At 41.3% G+C, this 19,931-nt stretch overlaps 1 protein-coding gene and 1 non-coding gene across 4 annotated transcripts in view; both read right to left on the bottom strand.

Annotated features, from left to right (window-relative positions):
* Nucleotides 1–19,931, bottom strand: part of JHY (junctional cadherin complex regulator) — a 76,438-nt gene that overhangs the window by 2,214 nt on the left and 54,293 nt on the right. For 2 of the 3 annotated variants that reach the window (XM_043893994.1, XM_043895322.1), the window contains 3 exons: nucleotides 15,368–15,662; nucleotides 1,409–1,489; nucleotides 506–634 (listed from right to left, as the gene is read on the bottom strand). In XM_043893994.1, the coding sequence (XP_043749929.1) occupies nucleotides 506–634; nucleotides 1,409–1,489; nucleotides 15,368–15,662 (505 nt within the window). The remainder of the gene's footprint in view (nucleotides 1–505; nucleotides 635–1,408; nucleotides 1,490–15,367; nucleotides 15,663–19,931) is intronic. The other variant, XM_043894724.1, reaches the window with a different exon arrangement.
* On the bottom strand, nucleotides 14,979–15,085 carry LOC122703927. Its single transcript, XR_006343669.1, has one exon. It is a non-coding gene; the product is annotated as a U6 spliceosomal RNA (small nuclear RNA).

Raw genomic sequence — 19,931 nt, 5'->3', positions numbered from 1 at the left:
GACCAAAGTATTTTCTTAGGTAGAGGAACCTATACCTATTGTACCATTGCTTAGGAAAAATGTAGGGAGTGAACTTGAAACAATGAAGGACTTTCCTCTGACACCGGCACCCAGAGATGGTAAGAACATGCTAATTTCTTAAAACTTGTTTAGTGGTAGAGAAGGAAATTGATGGTTAATCAGGATTACTAGTTTCTTTTAGAAAGAAAACCACCTAAGCATTCAATTTTTGTGTGACAAACTTGAAATACTAGGAGGAAAACACATGGAGGACAAAAATAATAGTGACCCTCAGGGGAAAAAAAGACTCTAACCTTCCAGCAGCATATGTGGGTATATCACTTTTATATCAATATCTGTGAATGACAGGGTGCTGCAGGAATGGTAGTAGCTAAAACATCCTCTGTGTTCAAAAGATGTGGGGAATTTAAGTCATGAGGTCACAAAGATTTCCTTTTAATTCTAATTGAAAAGAGAACTAACTGCCTTGGTGAGAGTTTCTTACCTTCTGCCGAGGGACAGCAGGTTTATTTTCAGTTATTGCTGTTTGTGGCTTTGAGGGGATGGATAGTGCCTTCATGTTGTATTCCTTCACTTGTTTAGCATATTCCTTTTGCTGTATTAATTTCTGCATCTGTTCAGAGAAGCACAGGGAGGGTGACTCACAGGTCCTGCTAGATCGCTCTGTTCTCTCTTTCAAGTGACACTAATTTTAGTGAGCTGGGCATACAGTATCATTAGCACAGGGGAAATGGGATTATCATGTGTGACAGCAGTGAAATGGTTAAATTAATGTTTCTCCTAGAAATCATTCTCTCTCAAGGGGGCACTAATACACCCAGTGTTCCTTTAACAGGGGCTAAATCACATTCAGCCTCTGCTTTGTTGCGTTTACCCAATTTATTTTCATTTTTGCTTCCAACTTTGAACTCTACTCTCTTTTTATGCCTTGAGTGCAACTGCAGTTAAAACACATTAAATGAAGATCTCCTTTCACTAAAGGAAAGAGAATAAAGTGGATGCACTTTTCATGGGCTGGGAAACTCTTACCCTGAGTGTCTTCTCTGTAGCCACTCTTCAGTATTCTAAAGATAACTCTATTGGAAAAGACCAACAACCACATAACACAGACATCTCTTTTCATGGGCACGTGCCCCACTTTTCTGTTTGGGCCTTCAAAACTAACTTAAAAGGTGGATACATAAAACAACATTGGCTGAGTAATATTATTTCATGGTAGAAGGAGTGCCCGGGGCTTCTTATTAATACCAGTGCTATTTCAGAGGGGTCTCTATTCAGAGGGAGATGTTTGAATTAGAACTTGGTTCCTGGGGTCTCTCTATACAGTTCTGCTGGAAGACAAAGGGCAGATCTGAGCCTGGAAATGCTGTAGGTACCTCCCACTCACTTTGTCTCTGATGGACTCAAGGTCAGGTCCGAGGCCTCCAAGTTTCACGTCTCTGTTCTGATAACCTTTCAGCTTGGAGCTCTTGAAAATACAAAGAGAGAGTTTCCTTTAGAGACTTGTATGTTCCGCCCCCTCCCCCGCCCCTTCCAAGTTGTCATAGCCACATGAGAAAGGGGAGAAGCGAAATGAAGAATGGTGGCCTGCGTGGACCTTGGGGGAGTGGGTGTGTCCTGACAGTTCTTCCATTTTAATGGTCGTCATTGATAACAGTGTCCTTGGTAATTTGTAGCTGGTGGGCTGACATGTGTGGACTTTTCCACTTCTGCAATAAAAAAACACTGAAATTCTCAAAGTTATAAATAAAAAATTTCAAGTGAGTAAAGTGCTGCTTTGTTATTAACTTTTTTTTTTTTTTACTTTTTTTCCTATATTTTTAGTTTAAGTATTTAAAAACTTTTTTGCAATGTTGTGTTGGTTTCTGCCATACAACAATGCAAATCAACTCTAATTATACATGCATTCCTTCCCTCCCTAGCCTTCCTCCTCTCCCCCATCCCATCCCTCCAGGTCATCACAGAGCACCAGACTGGGCTTCCTGTGCCACACAACAACTTCTCACCAGCTCTCCATCTTATACCTGATAGTATATATATTTTGATGCCACTCTCTCCCTCCCCCACTGTGTCCACAAGTCCATTCTCTACATCTGTGTCTCCATTCCTTCCCTGAAAATAGGTTCATCAACATAATTTTTCTAGATTCCATATATATGTGTTAATATACTGTATTTGTTTTTCTCCTTCTGACTTCACTCTGTATAACAGGCTCTAGGTTCATCCACCTCACTAGAACTGGCTCAAATTCATTCTTTTTTATGGCTGGGTAATATTCCACTGTGTATGTGTATCACATCTTCTTTATCTACTCATCTGTCAGTGGACATTTATTGCTTCTATTTCCTGGCTATTGTAAACAGTGCTGCTTTGAACATTGAGGTACATGTGTCTTTTTTGATTATGGTTTCCTCAGGGTACCTGATCAGTAGTGGGGTTGAGGGGTCATATGGTAGATTTGTTATTAATATTTTTAACATGACGGACACATTCCTACTTTGCTGCTACTATGACAAGTATGTCTAGTTTTGTTCCATTCACTGCACTGAATGATCTCCCTGGAACAGGTTATCTATCAATAAATGACTTGGGTAAGCACACTGCTTCAAAGGGAGAGTGCCCTGTCTGATATTAAGATTCAAAAGAAAGGAAACATGTAAAGCTTAAGAGTCTAAGGAAGACCCACTGAGAAATTCATTGTATTCAGTGTGATTCTGGATATGTTGAAGGGTACAGGTAGTTTTATATGATAACTATTAACATTTGCATATTTAAAGGGACAATACAAAACAAGGTCATTTAATTATTAAATTATGACACTTGAGCACAGTAATAGGCAGGAAAAATGCTAAGGCACTCCTGACTGTAGGATAGATTGAGATTTTCCCCAAATTCCTGCTTTTGACAGGAAATCTGACTTGTTATTTGCAGTAGATGCCCTTGTGGAAAACCAGGTCCTTTAATTTGAATTCCTTTGGTTGTCTTCCTTGGGAAGGGTGCATGCATGCTAAGTCACTTCAGTCCTGTCCAACTCTTTGAAACTATATGGACTGTAGCCCCTCAGGCTCCTCTGTCCTTGGGACTCTCCAGGCAAGAATACTGGAGTGGGTCACCTTGCCCTCCTCCAGGGGATCATCCTGAGCCAGGGATTGAGCTCACGTGTCTCAACATCTCCTGCACTGGCTGTCAGGTTCTTTACCACTAGTGCTACCTGGGAAGGGTAGGAAGGACAATACCAAAGAGATGGTTTGGGTGACAGTAATGATCTTAGGGTACATTGAAATTGGTGCTTAGAATAAACAGCCATACCGTGGAGATGGCAGTTCTGAACTGTACATGGTACCACCTGTTTAAATGCTAATGACAGGGCATTTTTCTAAATGTTGAAAGTTCCTGTTAATTATTGAAAAGTGAAAGTAGCTTAGTCAAGTTCGACTCTTTGTGACCCCATGGATTATACGGTCCATGGAATTTTCCAGGCCAGAATACTGGAGTGGGTAGCCTTTCCCTTCTTCAGGGGATCTTTCCAACCCAGGGATTGAACCCAGGTCTCCCACATTTACCACAAGGGAAGCCCAAGAATACTGGAGTGGATATATACACTATATCTAATGTGTTCTTTCCTAAGAGAGAATTTGGCAGAGATAGTCAAGAGACTTTAAAAATGGAACATTTCATCATATAGTTACTGCATATAATTCTCAAATCTTAACAGTGAATTTACATATACACATGGATCAACTGTTACTACTCACAGGGACTATTGACTGACTACTTGGAGGTCAGATCACTTAGCTTATCCATTGCTGTTTTTCAGGATTAGAGCCAAATTCTCTTTTTCCCAAATCCCAGCACTGAGCTCTGGCTTTTGAGATATGAGCTAGAGGGTGCATCTTGGAAAACTTTTATTCAGACTGCCACAGCCCCTCCCCCTTTCCCTTTTTCTTGTCTTGAATGTGGATGTAATTTCTGGAGCTAGGAGCAGTCTTGAGGCCAGGAAAGAAAAAAGAACAAGAGAATCATAAATACTGGTTCTGATGTTTTGAGCTCTGGAACCACCAGTGCAACTACCTACTTGTGAATTAACTATATATAAGAAGAATGAACTCAAAGAATTTTTCAAGTTGTTGTAAACAGCAATTCTATGACTTGTAGCTGAAGACAATATTTCTATGGTCCTACAGAATTTTTATAGTATACCTTGGGGCTTCAAAGGGCCAAAGTCACGTGCCATTTAGGCAACAGTTCTACGGTGCAAGGATGAAAGTTCTGTAAATAGTATTTGCCTTATTAGAATGTTAATATAACATTATACTATATAATGACATTTATAGTCAACACTCAGTGCATCTAATCCTAAAAGATCAAAGAAGAGCCTTTCTTAAAGAAGGCTTTATTGTTGTTCAGTTGCTCAGTAGTGTCCGACTCATTGCGACCCCATGAATCGCAGCACGCCAGCCCTCCCTGTCCATCACCAACTCCCAGAGTTTACTCAAACTCATGTCCATCGAGTTGGTGATGCCATCCAGCCATCTCATCCTCTGTCGTCCCCTTATCTTCCTGCCCCCAATCCCTCCCAGCATCAGGGTCTTTTCCAGTGAGTCAACTCTTTGCATGAGGTGGCCAAAGTAGTGGAGTTTCAGCTTCAGCATCAGTCCTTCCAATGAACACCTAGGACTGATCTCCTTTAGGATGGACTGGTTGGATCTCCTTGCTGTCCAAGGGACTCTCAAGAGTCTTCTCCAACACCACCACAGTTCAAAAGCATCAATTTTTCAGCGCTCAGCTTTCTTCACAGTCCAACTCTCACATCCATACATGACTACTGGAAAAACCATAGCCTTGACTATACGGACCTTTGTTGGCAAAGTAATGTCTCTGCTTTTTAATATGCTATCTAGGTTGGTCATAACTTTCCTTCCAAGCAGTAAGCGTCTTTTAATTTCATGACTGCAATCACCATCTGCAGTGATTTTGGAGCCCCCCAAAATAAAGTCTGACACTGTTTCCACTGTTTCCCCATCTATTTGCCATGAAGTGATGGGACCAGATGCCATGATCTTAGTTTTCTGAATGTTGAGCTTTAAGCCAACTTTTTCACTCTCCTCTTTCACTTTCATCAAGAGGCTTTTTAGTTCCTCTTCACTTTCTGCCATAAGCATGGTGTCATCTGCATATCTGAGGTTATTGATATTTCTCCTGGCAATCTTGATTCCAGCTTGTGCTTCTTCCAGCCCAGCGTTTCTCATGATGTACTCTGCATATAAGTTAAATAAGCAGGGTGACAATATACAGCCTTGACGTACTCCTTTCTCGATTTGGAACCAGTCTGTTGTTCCATGTCCAGTTCTAACTGTTGCTTCCTGACCTGCATATAGGTTTCTCAAGAGGCAGGTCAGGTGGTCTGGTATTCCCATCTCTTTCAGAATTTTCCACAGTTTATTGTGATCCACACAGTCAAAGGCTCATGTCTACTGAATCTGTGATGCCGTCCAACCATCTCATCCTCTGTTGCCCCCTTCTCCTTCTGCCCTCAGTCTTTCCCAGCATCAGGGTCAAAGAAGGCTTTGGACTAAAATGACTAGAACATTAAGTATATAGAAGAAACAGTGTTCATTGAAGCCATTTAAAAATCATAAATCTTCTTTAAGAGAATGGAGTCATCACCCAGAAAAACCACTACAGCTGCTTCCTGCCCTTTAGATGTGTCTGCTCCTACTTTTCTAAAATTTTCCCTATGCTACAAATTATTTTGTCATTTTTCACTGACGTTAGCATGACACTGTATTTCCCTGCCACTAGATATTTTCTGTGTATAACATGCTATTGTCTTGTTGTAGTTGGATTATTTAGTGCTTCCTCTAAATATTGAACATTTAAGGTGTCCTAGGGATGAGCATGGGCTTCCCTTGTGACTCAGCTGGTAAAAATCTGCCTGCGATGTGGGAGACCTGGGTTTGATCCCTGGGTTGGGAAGATCCCCTAGAGGAGGGAAAGGCTACCCACTGCAGTATTCTGGCCTGGAGAATTCCATGGACTGTGTAGATCATTATGGAACCCCATATGGGGTCCCCTATTCAGTGCTGACCACCCCCCATGCACACACACAGCAGCTGCTCCTCCAACCACACCTCTCCTCCTGATCCCCCACCCACAGCCCTTGACCCTGGCCAGCCTCCCCCAACATAGGCCACCAAATGGGCTCCTGAGACCCTCCCCCTGGCAAAAGGCTGCCTGTGTGCAGCTCATTCCACTGGGGGTGGAGAGTAGGAGGGTGTATGCTAGACTTTGGACTGGCAAATAGAGGCCTGGGGAGGGGGGTCAGTGTGTCTCAGTTTTCTCCCCAACGACAACGGAATTTTTATAATATCTGAAAACTGAGGGGACTTCCCTGATGGCTCAGACAGTAAGAGTCCACCTGCAATGCAGGAAACATGGGTTCGATCCCTGGGTTTGGAAGATCCCCTGGAGAAGGAAATGGCAACCCACTTCAGTGCTCTTGCCTGGAGAATCCCTTGGACAGAGGAGCCTGGTGGGCTACAGTCCATGGGGTCAGTGGGACATGACCAGGCGACTGACACAAACATGCATGCATGCACACACGCAGGGATGAGCACTGTTTGTGAGCCACTCATTATTTCTTCTCATCTCACTTCTCAATTATTTCTTCACGTCTCTGAAGGGAACTGAGATCATTGAAACAGAATTGTGAACGTATTCAGGGCCATTCATGAACACTTCCATTAAGGAGGCAGAAGAATGCTTCTTTTGTGCAGACCTTGATGACACTGAATATTATCACATTTTAAAACCTCTGCTGATTTTTAATAGGTGAATGAGCTCAGATATCCTATTCTTGGCAACTGCGAATTTGTTCTTTACCTGGCCTATGCCACCTGTGCCATTGTTTTCAGCATAATCACTAAGTTACTATCTATTTGCCAAAGTAAACCAAAGATGAAAAAGGAGGGAACCCACTCATGTCCAAGTCACAAATCCGATTTGTCCAAAACTGAGAGAAAGAAATGATTAGTGCCCAGAAATCACATCCTTAGTCTGAAGCAGCTTAGGCTTAATCATCCCACTGACTCACAAAAGACAGATTGTGAAGCATGAGTAATTGCTTATTGCTGCCCCATCCAAGTTCTTACTATCACCTGGACTAGACGTCATGGCGGTCACAGGAAGACAGAACCGAGGGTCCAGTACTGCAGACTGACACGAAAGACAGTGTTGACTGAAAGGGGCATCTCCAAACGCCATTGACCCCTTGACAGGCTGAGCTGCTGCCAGTGAAAATAAGGGAGCGCCAGGGCTCCTGACAGAGTTTGTTCTGGGTGACCGGCAATGAAAAATCCTGGATTCACTTGTTAGCCTCAAGTAATCTTGATTGGTTCTCAGTGCTGCAATTTTGTTTGATCCCTTTCCATCAAAAATCTTTTTAACAGCTTTATTGAGATAAAATTCACACACCACCATATTCACCCATTTGAAGTTGTACAAGTCAGTGGTTTTTAGTATAGCTATCAAGCTGTGCAAGAGTCACCACAATCCAATTTTAAAACATTTTCATTATCCTAAAAAGAGACCCCATACCCATTAGCAGTCACTCCCCTCCCCTCTCTCCCTCCAGCCCTAGGCAACCACTAATCTACTTTCTGTCTCTTCAAAAGGCTGTCATAGGCAAATAATCCCTAGAATTTACTTTGATTTACCTCTCTTTGGCTGTTACAAGACCAAAAGGTCATGACAGTGTGATGCCCTCAAATTTTTTTAAAATTACATCAACAATAATAGTCTCATTAGGTCTCCAAACATGAGGAAAATAAAGGCACGTTTTCAACAGATCTCCAGTGGGGTTCACTGCTAGTCTTTGCATGAGATGCCCATGGGCTGACATTAGCCAACTCTGGCTCTAGCTGATGACTGACCAGGCCAGACCTGCCCCTCCGAACTGGTGTCCATGGGTCACGACTTTGGCAGAGTTCGGCACAGGATTTCCTGATGGAAGGTTTCTGCCAGCCGTCCATCACGCTTCTCAAGCTAGATGAGGGACTTTTACTGTAAACTTGGGGCAAAAGGTGCCTGAACTGAAAATGACATCAACTGTCCCCGGGAGGACTTGTGTCAACTCTTGAGAGGTCATGCCCCGATTGGGGGGGGGACACTGCAGGACTTTCCCCCAGAACATTCCTCAGATGTGTAAGGGTGAGAGAGTTACTTAATGATGGGATAGAAAACAATGTCTCCAATACTGGGGAACAGCAAGGGAAGGAAATTTGCTCTGTGGTTACTAAACTTAATCCAAATAAACCTCTTCTTAGAAGCAGTCGAGCAGCAATACCCAGATTGTCTGTGACAACAAACACACGAGTTAATTACTGTGGCTCAGCTCTGCACAGCTGTCAGAGAATTCCTTAAGCAGTTATTCTCTGTGGGTCACAGTGGATATTTTTATACTGTTTGTCATCCCTTGTGCTGGGTTAATCTCTCACTGCCTGATGTCTGGATTCAGTGGCATGGACAATGCTGAGTATTCATAAATCAGTCACAATACAACTGCCAGGAGAAGAGGGATGGTGCTCAGGCCTATTATCTTGACAAATCCTCAGATTTTTACTGTGATTCAAGTCAATTCCCTTGGAGACCAAGAGATTTACTTTGACTGGGAAATGGGCCTGATCTGGGTAATGAGTCCCTGTGTCTGAGGCCCAGGCTACCTGCTGTCCTATACAAATAGCTCGGTTCTCAATCATTGTAGCTTCTGGAATGGCTCCCCAGACAAAGAGTGCTTCTTTGTCTTTGTCGGATATAGGCTGAAGGTCTTGGATGGAGAAAATGGGTACAAGTGGATTGTAACATCCCCGAGAAAGAGGAGGAGGGGAAGGATTTCCCAAGTTTAAAGAGGGCTTGGGAAGCAGTAAGTGGAAGTTCTCTTTCTTCCTCTTCCCTCTCTTCCAGATCTTAGATGTCTGGTGATACCCACCATCACCTGGGTCTGTCCTCTACCCTCCCAGGTAAAATGCAAATTCAGACTACAGGAGGAGAAGGAAGGGAAGGGAAATGAACATCTAGTTGGCATCTATTCATCGCTAGGTACTAAGCTAAGGTTTTGGGGTTTCCCTGGTGGCTCAATGGTAAAGAATCCATCTGAAAGTGCAGGAGATGCAGGAGACAGGGGTTTGATCCCTGGGTCAGGAAGATCCCCTGGAGGAGGAAATGGCAACCCACTCCAGTATTCTTGCCTGGAGAATCCCATGGACAGAGGAGCCTGCCAGGCTACAGTCCATGGGGTTGCAAAGAGTCGAACATGACTTAGTGACTAAAAAAACAACAATAATCTAAGATTTTAATACAGTATTTCATTTAACTGCCAGATGAAATCTACCAAAAGAACAACTCTAATTGTGCAAATGGGGAACTAAGGGCTCAGGTGAACTAATAACTTGCCAAGTTATGCAGAGATTAGGTGATGGAAATTTAGAAATGGCCAAGTGTGTGACTTCCACTGATCCCTGCTCACTAGAAATTGAGCTGAAAGCTTGCATTTTCCACGATAATACACAGTTGGTAGGAACCCTAACCCAGAAGATTCTCATCCGAAGTGGTGTGTTTGAGCTCTTTCTTAGGCCCTGATAACTCATAAGTTCTAGAGGGACAGGACATCCTCATCTTGAGAATGTGTTGGTTCCTAAGCTCTGAATATATTTCCCCATAGAAGTAATAATACACATAGTGTCTGGCTTCCTAGTCCAGTGTACAAACCCTATTCTGTTTATGAAGTACTTGAAAATGACTAATTGTACCTCAGAACCTAACTGTAATGTAACCTAAGCATATAATGATGTTTTGGTGGAAAAATAAGTTACTTATGATCCCAGGAACACATTTCTTCATAATACAGTAAAACTGGGGACTATCCCAGCTCCAAACAACTAGTAGTGGTCTCCATGGCCTGGGCAAGAATTAGGACAGAGGATGTGAGGGAGGGTCAGACAAGGAGCTCAAGGAGCCCTTGGGTGGGGGTGTGGGAAGGGGTGGCGGTAAGGACCCCAGGTTGTGAGTGAGTTGAAGACCTTGGGCTGTGTGGGCTCTTGGGTGGGGGCTGTGGCAGTGGGCTGAGGTGTTTCATGTTCATCAACCTCTGAGGTCCTCTCTCAGGAGGACACAGCAAGCTGGTACTCGTTTCCTTCTCTGTAATATAGAACTGTCATTCTAGTCCACTTTTCCTTGTTCTCTTTAAGGCCACCCTTTCCTTTCTTTCTGAGGCTCCCACATGAGCTTTTAGCTCATGACCCCCTATTCCTGGTGTGCTCTGCATCTACCTGCTCTGCACTACATAGCCAGAACAGTCTTCCTAAAAAGACTAAGCTGAATATAGTAAAGTTGCAGGATATAAAATTAACATGCCGAAATCCCTTGCATTCCTATACACTAACAATGAGAAAACAGAAAGAGAAATTAAGGAAATAGTTCCATTTACCATTGCAACGAAAAGAATAAAATACTTAGGAATAAAGCTACCTAAAGAAACAAAAGACCTATATATAGAAAACTATAAAACACTGATGAAAGAAATCAAAGATGACACAAATAGATAGAGAAATATACCATGTTCATGGATTGGAAGAATCAATGTAGTGGAAATGAGTATACTACCCAAAGCAATCTATAGATTTAATGCAATCCCTATCAAGCTACCAATGGTATTTTTTTAGAGAACTAGAACAAATAATTTCACAATTTGCATGGAAACACAAAAACCTTGAATAGCCAAAACAATCTTGAGAAAGAAGAATGGAACTGGAGGAATCAACCTGCATGATTTCAGGCTATACTACAAAGCTACAGTCATCAAGACAGTATGGTACTGGCACAAAGACAGAAATATAAATCAATGGAACAGAATAGAAAACCCAGAGATAAATCCATGCACCTATAGACCCCTTATCTTGGACAGAGGAGACAAGAATATATAATGGAGAGAAGACAATCTCTTTAACAAGTGGTGCTGGGAAAACTGGTCAACCACTTGTAAAAAAATGAAACTAGAACACCTTCTAACACCATACACAAAAATAAACTCAAAATGGATTAAAGATCTAAATATAAGACCAGAAACTGTAAAACTCCTAGAGGAAAACATAGGCAAAACACTCTCTGATGTAAATCATACCAGGATCCTCTATGACCCTCCTCCCAGAGTAATGTAAATAAAAGCAAAAATAAACAAATGGGACCTAACTAAACTTAAAAGCTTTTGCACAACAAAGGAAACTCTAAGCAAGGTGAAAAGACAGCCCTCAGAATGGGAGAAAATAATAGCATATGAAGCAACTGACAAAGAATTAATCTCAGAAATATAGGAGCAACTCCTACAGCTCAATTCCAGAAAAATAAGCGACCCAATCAGAAAATGGGCCAAAAAACTAAACAGACATTTCTCCAAAGAAGACATAGAGATGGCTAACAAACACATGAAAAGATGCTCAACATCACTCATTATCAGAGAAATGCAAATCAAAACCACAATGAGGTACCATCTCACGCCGGTCAGAATGGCTGCTATCAAAAAGTCTACAAGCAATAAATGCTAGAGAGGGTGCAGATAAAAAGGAACCCTCTTACACTGTTGGTGGGAAGGCAAACTAGTACAGCCACTAGGGAGAACAGTGTGGAGATTCCTTAAAAAACTGGAAATAGAACTGCCATACGACCCAGCAATCCCACTCCTGGGCATACACACCAAGGAAACCAGAACTGAAAGAGATACATGTACCCCAATGTTCATCGCAGCACTGTTTACAATAGCCAGGACATGGAAGCAACCTAGATGCCCATTGGCAGACAAATGGATAAGAAAGCTGTGGTACATATACACAATGGAATATTACTCAGCTATTAAAAAGAATGCATTTGAATCAGTTCTAATGAGGTGGATGAAACTGGAGCCTATTATACAGAGTGAAGTAGGTCAGAAAGAAAAACACCAATACAGTATATTAACGCATATATATGGAATTTAGAAAGATGGTAATGATGACCCTATATGTGAGACAGCAAAAGAGACACAGATGTAAAGAACAGACTTTTGGACTCTGTGGGAGAAGGCAAGGGTGGGATGATTTGAGAGAATAGCATTGAAAAATGTATATTATCATATGTGAAGTAGATTGCCAGTCCAGGTTTGATGCATGAGACAGGGTGCTCAGAGCTGGTGCACTGGGATGACCCTGAGGGATGGGGTGGGGAGGGAGATGGGAGTGGGTTCAGGATGGGGGACACATGTACACCCATGGCTGATTCATGTGAATGTATGGCAAAAACGACCACAATACTGTAATTAGCCTCCAATGAAAATAAATTAAAAAAAAATAAAAAGGAATGTTAGTAGGATCTAGCTCTCTACTACAGAGGCTAAGAATAAGGTTCTAAATTTGATGACTGCTAACCAGAAAACCACCTTCAGTTCTGTCATCACATGCTTTAGTGTTTCCATGTAAACTGCTGACTAAGGGGAAAGAAACATTTAAACCATTAACTATCTGTTAATCCATAAATCACCTGATGAACACATATACATTCTGGCCAAAAATGAGCAGCTAACGTGTCAGGGGACTCACTGTAATTTCTTTGCAAGACCCTCATTTGATCAGTATGTGACTGAACTGACACTTAATTTTGTGTCTGTATCTTTTCACTTATCCACACACCAGAAAATAGACTAATGAGCAATAAAATGATCAAAAGCACAGTAAAACAGAAGAGAAATAAAGCCCTCAATTAACCACCCATGACTGAAATTCCTTATATTTAACTGTAAAGCATATTATCCCTGTTCCTGATATTGAATCTGATAAAGTATCTGAAGCAGGACTAGTAATAGAATAGTTACTTGGGAAATGTAACTGGTTAATAATAAATGGAGGACAGAAAAACATAAGCATAGAGAAAGAATAAATGAAAGCCTGGTTTTTACAGAGACCTTTATTTTCATTGAAAAGTATTTCTTCCCTCTGAACTCAAGAAATGCTAAGGGTGCAAACCATTCTAATTAAAAACTGTCACCTTATTTGAATGTCTTTGACATAAAACTTTTCATTCATATCTTTTGATGTCTTGTGACTATATCCCAATTTTTCACCCTAGCCCTTTGTGTATCATCTCTTCTTTTCAGTTGTTTTATTAAACTTCTGGTTATAAAAGTAATGCATGCTCAGTTCCCCCCCAAAAAAAATTTTTTTTCAGAAAATATGAAGAATTACGAACGGAAAATAAAGGTCAATGTTAATCCCACAAAAATAAAATAAAATAAAATAAGCTAATTGTGGTTAAAATTCTTCAGTGCCTCCCACCAACCTGCACCTCTACCCTCTAGCCTAGAGATTAGAGCCCTCCTTCCACCAATGACAAGCAAGATACTGGCAGACCTACCCAACCCCCCCCCCCCCCCACCCCCAACTCCCTGACCTATTTCTCCACTGTCCTCTCTCAACACTCAGGCCTCCCAGTTTGAATGACTGTGCTGTGCTTAGTCGCTCAGTTGTGTCCGACTCTTTGCAACCCCATGGACTATAGCCTGCCAGGCTCCTCTGTCCATGGGATTCTCCAGGCAACAATTCTGGAGCGAGTTGCCATGCCCTCTTCTTTACCGTCTGAGCCACCAGGGAAGCCCCAGTTTGAGTGACAGCAGCCTTGAGATGCTTCAGTTCCCAGCATGCTTTGTGTCCTCATGCGCTTCAGAACATTTGCTCCCGCTGGTCCCTCTCCCTCAAGTGCCTTCAGTCTTTCTTCTGTTAATTCGCGAACGTCCTCTCAGACACCTCACGATCACCCCTGAAACTCTGCTTGACCCCCAGGTGGGGATGTGTGCCCCTTCCGTGCTCCTCTGTGTTCACCCCGCATCTCTCTTTTTTATTTCAATATGATACTGAAGCCACATGCCCGCATGCCTTCCCCAGTTCCAGGCAATTGTCCACTCCTGCTGCTCGTTCACTATACATCCCCCAGCACCTGACACCGGTGCCCGGAAGGAATTCAACACATGTGTGTTGAGTTGAACTGAGGATGGCTCCCTAAATCTGCCTGAGAGTGGACGCTCCCCTGGACCCAGACTCTTGTGCCCCCAGCTGCTGAGTGTCGTTTTCCGTCGCTCTCAGTCGAGTCCCTCCCTGAGAACTGCCCTCACCCAGGTGGAGTAGCCCCAAGTTACTACCAAAGTAACAAAGTAGTAGCCCAAAGTAGCCGTGACCAAAGTTACTACCCTTCCTCAAAGACAGGCAACAACCAGTGGCTGATCCGTGTCAGGGAGCAGCTGGTGCCTTGCCTCTGAAGGGCCATCCCAACTTCAGAACCCTCGTGGGCGTGGCTGAAGCCTCCGCTTTGAGCCTCAAAGCTGCCGCCTCTCCCTCGCCCCGCCCTGCCTGCTCCCTCCCTTCCAGGGGTGGTTCTGGAGGAGGGCTCCAGCTCACAAATCTCCATTTCAGAGTCTGTTCCTGGGACGGCCCATCCACTACAGGCTTATTGCTTCCAACCAAGTCTTTCCCTGTTGCCCCTTAAAGCATTTCCAGCTTTTCCCTTACTATTTGACACTAGAAACAAGTGGTGTCTCCTGAGGAGTTTTTATTGTTTGAAACAGTGGAGAAACACAAAGGACATAAAAAGACTCCTTCATTTCTTCCTGGAAACCTTCCTTTTTTGCCACCCACCCCCATTTCCTTTATTTAGCAAAGCAGACCTGATGGGAAAGACTTCAGTGCACAAAGGTGCTAATGATGGTGAATCTTTTTGTTGTTGTTTTAAAAATATTTTCCTTGGAGAATAATTGCTTTACAGTGTTATATTGGTTTCTGCCATACATCAACATGAATCAGCCAAAGGTATACATATGTCCCCTCCCTCTTGAACCTCCCTCTCACCCCACCCCCCCACCCCATAGTGAATCTTTTTTTTTTTTTTTAAATATGGAACGCTTCACGAATTTGCGTGTCATCCTTGCGCAGGGGCCATGCTAATCTTCTCTGTATTGTTCCAATTTTAGTATATGTGCTGCCGAAGCGAGCACCCATGGTGAATCTTATAGTATAGTATCCAGTTATAGTAAACACAGAGCTCAGTAAAGCAAACATTTAAGAAGAAAAGTGCAGTCATTGGCTGTCCTGGGTGTTTTACTGCAGGAGCTGAGGTTGAGATGAGAGTCAAGGAAGAGTTCTTAGGGGATGGGGGCAGGTAGAAGAGAAAGAGGAGGAAGAGGAGCATCCCTATTCCAGGCCTATGATAAGGGGAATGAAAATCAAGGACCATGTGTATTATCAAAATGGAAGGTTAAGTAAGATGCTGTTATTACCTTAATGCTGCTTCTTTTCCTATGCTTTTTCCCCTTTTCCAGTTGAAACAGATAGCTTTCAGAATTGCTGCGGCTGATTTTCACTTGGTTTCTTTGGCTTCTCTCTGAACTGAGCTGGGATTCACTCTCCACCCTTGACAGTATGGGTGGAAGGGTGAGGCCGGGTGAGGCCCCTTCATGGGGCTGCACCTCTGCCAGCTGCAGCAGGGCTTGCTGATGCTGCTCCATTATCTGGGAGAGCCGGGAATCTGGGGAAGCCTTAGCAGGTTGTTCCTCAGAGGAAGAATGGAATTTCCTTGAAGGAAAAACAAAAAAAGCACAAATCTGTTAAAATGTAGATACATAAGACTTATCATAAAAGTCTTTATGAACCATCGATTTACTGTATTTACCACTCCCAAAGAACCCACCACCAATGCAGGAGACATAAGAGATGCAGTTTCCATCCTTGGATTGGGAAGATCCCCTGGAGGAGGAAATGGAAACCCACTCCAGTATTCTTGCCTGGAGAATCCCATGGACAGAGGAGCCTGGTGGGCTATAGTCCATGGTGTTGCAAAGAGTCGGACTTGACTGAAGTGACTTATCATGCATGACAAACAAATTAATGTCTTTAATCTTTTCATAATTATATTATTATTCATAATATCCCCCTATTTTTTTCTTTAGAATAGTCTAGCTCTTACTTAGAACTTTCATTTACTGCATTCAGAATAGAAAAAACACCATTCTGAAAAATCAAAGGCCTTTCCACCACAAAATACCTGGATATGGTGGATTAAATTAAACAAATATCCTTTTAATTATATAACTGAATTTGTAAGAGAGATGGGGAATCTTCAAAGACCACAAACTAAAGAGGAACTAAAACTAAAGCAGATTTTGGATGAGCTGAAGCTATAGTTTTCTTTGAGGGAATTTTGAACCTAAGTGCTTGCATTTTACCATTTATCACTGTTATTAGATATGTCAGACCTTGACCTTGTGTGGGGCAGGGAATCAGAAGTGAGATACCTACACTAAGGCTCTCATCCTTGAAGATCCCCTTCTCCAGGGTATCCTCCCGACCAAAGGATCGAACCCAGGTCTCCTGCATTGCAGGCAGATTCTTTACTATCTGAGCCACCAGGGAAGCTCTGAAGAGATACAGCCTCAATAAAAAGGCAGATTAGTAAAAAACTCGTTCACCAGCCTTGAGAAACAACAGAGCAAGACTATCTTTGTCTAGGCTCTGAACTAGAAAAAAAAAAATTCCCTGGGAATTTGGGGCAATATTTGGGGTTCAAATTTACCTTACCTACATAAACATGGAACTCCAACACCAAGAAATTAACATAAAAATGATACTGGAGGAAGGATACCTCTGTAGGTGGCAGAAGCAGATACAAAAGTTCTCTGGAAGAATGCAAATCAAAACGACAATGAGCTACTACCTTACGTCAGTCAGAAAGGCCATCATTAAAAAGTTTGCAAATAAGAAATGCTGGAGGGGGTGTGGAGAAAAGGGAAGCCGCCTACATTGTTGGTGGGAATGTAAATTGGTACAGCCACTATGGAGAACAGTACAGAGATTACTCAAAAACTGAATATAAAGTTGCCATGTGACACAGCAATCCCACTCCTGGGCATATCTCCAGACAAAAGTATAATCTGAAAAAATACTGTGCATCCCTGTGTTAATAGAAGCAGTATTTACAGTAGCCAAGACATGGAAACAACCTAAATGTTCATCAACAGATGAACAGATAAAGAAGATGTGGTATATATACACAATGGAATATTACTCAGCCATAAAGGAGAATGAAATAATGCCATTTGCAGCTACATGGATGGACCTGGAGATTATCATACTAAATGAAATAAGTCAGAAAGAGATAGACAAATACCATATCAGTTAACATGTGGAATCTAAAATATGACACAAATGAACTTATCTATGAAACAGGAGCAGGCTCACAGACATAGAGAACAGACTTGAGGTTGCCAAGGGGTGGGGGGAGGGTTGGATTGGGAGTTTGGGACTAGCAGATGCAACTATTATATGTATTAGTTGCACTTAGTCATGTCTGACTCTTTGCAACCCCAGGCACCTGCCAGGCTCCTCTGTCCATAGCATTCTCCAGCAAGAATTAGAGGGTTGCCATTTCCTTCTCCAGGGGATCTTCCCAACCTAGGGATTGAACCCGGGTCTCGAATATTCCAGGCAGGTTCTTTACCATCTAAGCCACCAGGGAAGGCCCAAACTATTGTATCCAAAATGGATGAACAACATTATATATCATAGGTAACTATATTCAGTATCCTGTAATAAATTACAGTGGAAAAGAGTATGAAATAAAAGTTCTCTGGAAGGATACATCCCCACCCAAACCTGCTTAGGTGTCTACAGATAAGATGGCTACACATAAGTTCACAATCCAAAATTTTAGAACATGTAAGGAAATAACCTACCAAATAAGAGAGTCCAGATACACATGCACACTCACACACAAAGCAGTAGTAGATTTCTAAGAATTTAGGATAACTGAATATTAGAAAGCATTTATAAGCAAGCATATGTATGATTAAAGACATGAAATAAGAAATAAAAACTCTGAGAAATATATTCTGAAAAAGGAACAGGAAGGTTTTAATCAGAACCATGCAGAAATTCTAGACACGAAAAGCACCATCACTGAAATTTACAACTCAGTGGACACATTAAAGACCATATTGGACATAGCCAGAGATTTATAAATAGGAAATTTCTCAGAAAGAAGCACAGAGAGATGTGAGATGGGAAATAAGAAACTGTTAAAAAGACATGGAGTCTAGAATAAGAGGATCAAAAATGTATCTGTTGTGTGTTCCTGAAGGGAAAATAGAGCAAATTTGGGAGACATAGTATTCAAAGGGAAAATGGGTGATGATTTTCCAGAATTTATGAAAAAAATGAACCTTCAGATTTAGGAAGCCCAGAAAAGTCACAAGCAAGATTATAAATTTCAAACTAAATACATCATAGTGAAGCTTGAAAACACAAAAAACAAAGGAGAGACCTCAAAACCAACAAGAGAATAAAAGACAAAAAGAATGATAATTACATTGGTAAAAGTCTTTTCAAAGAAATACAGAAGCCAGGAAATAGGAAGACAGTGTTTTCAAGGTTTAATTCTTTACCAAGTTAAACAGTAATTTAAGAGAATAAAGTAAAGGAATTTCAGGTAAGTTTACCAGTGAAATGTACTTGCTGAAAGAACTTCTAAAGGATCTACTTGAGGAAGGAAGAGTGAAATGGAAGAAAGATGGGAAGCAAAGACATTAATAAACAATCGGTTAAATCTAAAACAGCATGGACTCTATCCAGCAATAATAAAACAGCAGTTAGGAGCTATAAGATGCTGAATGAAAAGAATATGTATGACACAAAGGGTGACTGGATCAGAACAATCCAATGAATTTGAGAATGTCTGCAGGACAATAGGAATATTAATTTAACACTAGACTAGTTAAGTATGTAAGTTTAAAAAAAGGGAATAGAAAATATGCATTTCCAAATCAGTAGAGGGGAAAGGTAACAAAGTTCTATCAGTTCAAAAGATAATATTTTTTTAAAAAGATGATATTAGAAAAAAGGGTGATTAGGACAAATTAAGAAAGTAGAAATTAACTCGATATGAGTATCCCAAAAAATGTAAGTAGTTTAAAGTTTAAAATCTGCCCACAAACAGCAACAAAAGAAAGGCCAAACAAAAAAATACATGTGAACTAAACGGATTTACTGAAAAGTTCTATGAAACTTTCAAGTAACAGTTCCAATTGTATATCCCAGAGGATGTGAAATGAGGGAATTATTCTAAGGCTGGTATAATCTTGGTATAATTGATAACACATCCAGACAAGGCCAGTGATAGATTGGAGAATTTTAAGCCAGTCTCACTTCCTGCATGTGAATGTTAAATCCTAAATAGCATTAACAAATCAAATCAAGAAGTTTATTAAAATAGTATGACAAGTTGGGATTGTCCTAGGAGTAAAAGGTTGGTGGAATGTTAGAAAATCTGTTAATACATTTAGCCACATTAAAGAATTAAAGGAGAAATATTTTCAATTGATGAAGAAAAAGTATTAGTTAACATTAAGCATCTATTTATGATAGATCTTTGCAAAAAATAGAAATAGGATGATGTTTCCTCTATATCTCCCTAAGTACTAAAAATTAAATATTTTTAATGGCAAAATGTTAGAAGCACTCCCTCTAAAGTCAGGGGGAAAAAGACAAAATGCCTGCTATCTATCACTATCTCTTCTAGGAAGTGAATTCTAAATCTTGTTAAATGTACATTCCACACCTCCAAGTGGAGCACTGAAATATCTTCTGATTAACTCATATATATTAAAATTGTCTCTCTACTTTAAAAATAAGCTCCTTGAGGGTTCCCTTGCATCATACTACTTTTGTATCTTCTATAACATTTTAGTCTTATATTGAGTTGTATCAGGCATGTAATAAACACATTTGATTGAATGACATCAAGAAATCCCCCTTAATTTTAAAAATAACTTTTCATTTTTCTAATTATAA

The sequence above is a fragment of the Cervus elaphus genome, chromosome 1 (genome assembly GCF_910594005.1).
Source record: "Cervus elaphus chromosome 1, mCerEla1.1, whole genome shotgun sequence".
NCBI classification, from domain to species: Eukaryota; Metazoa; Chordata; class Mammalia; order Artiodactyla; family Cervidae; genus Cervus; species Cervus elaphus.
Note: the sequence above shows the minus strand (reverse complement) of the source record. Positions and strands in the feature narration are given on the sequence as shown.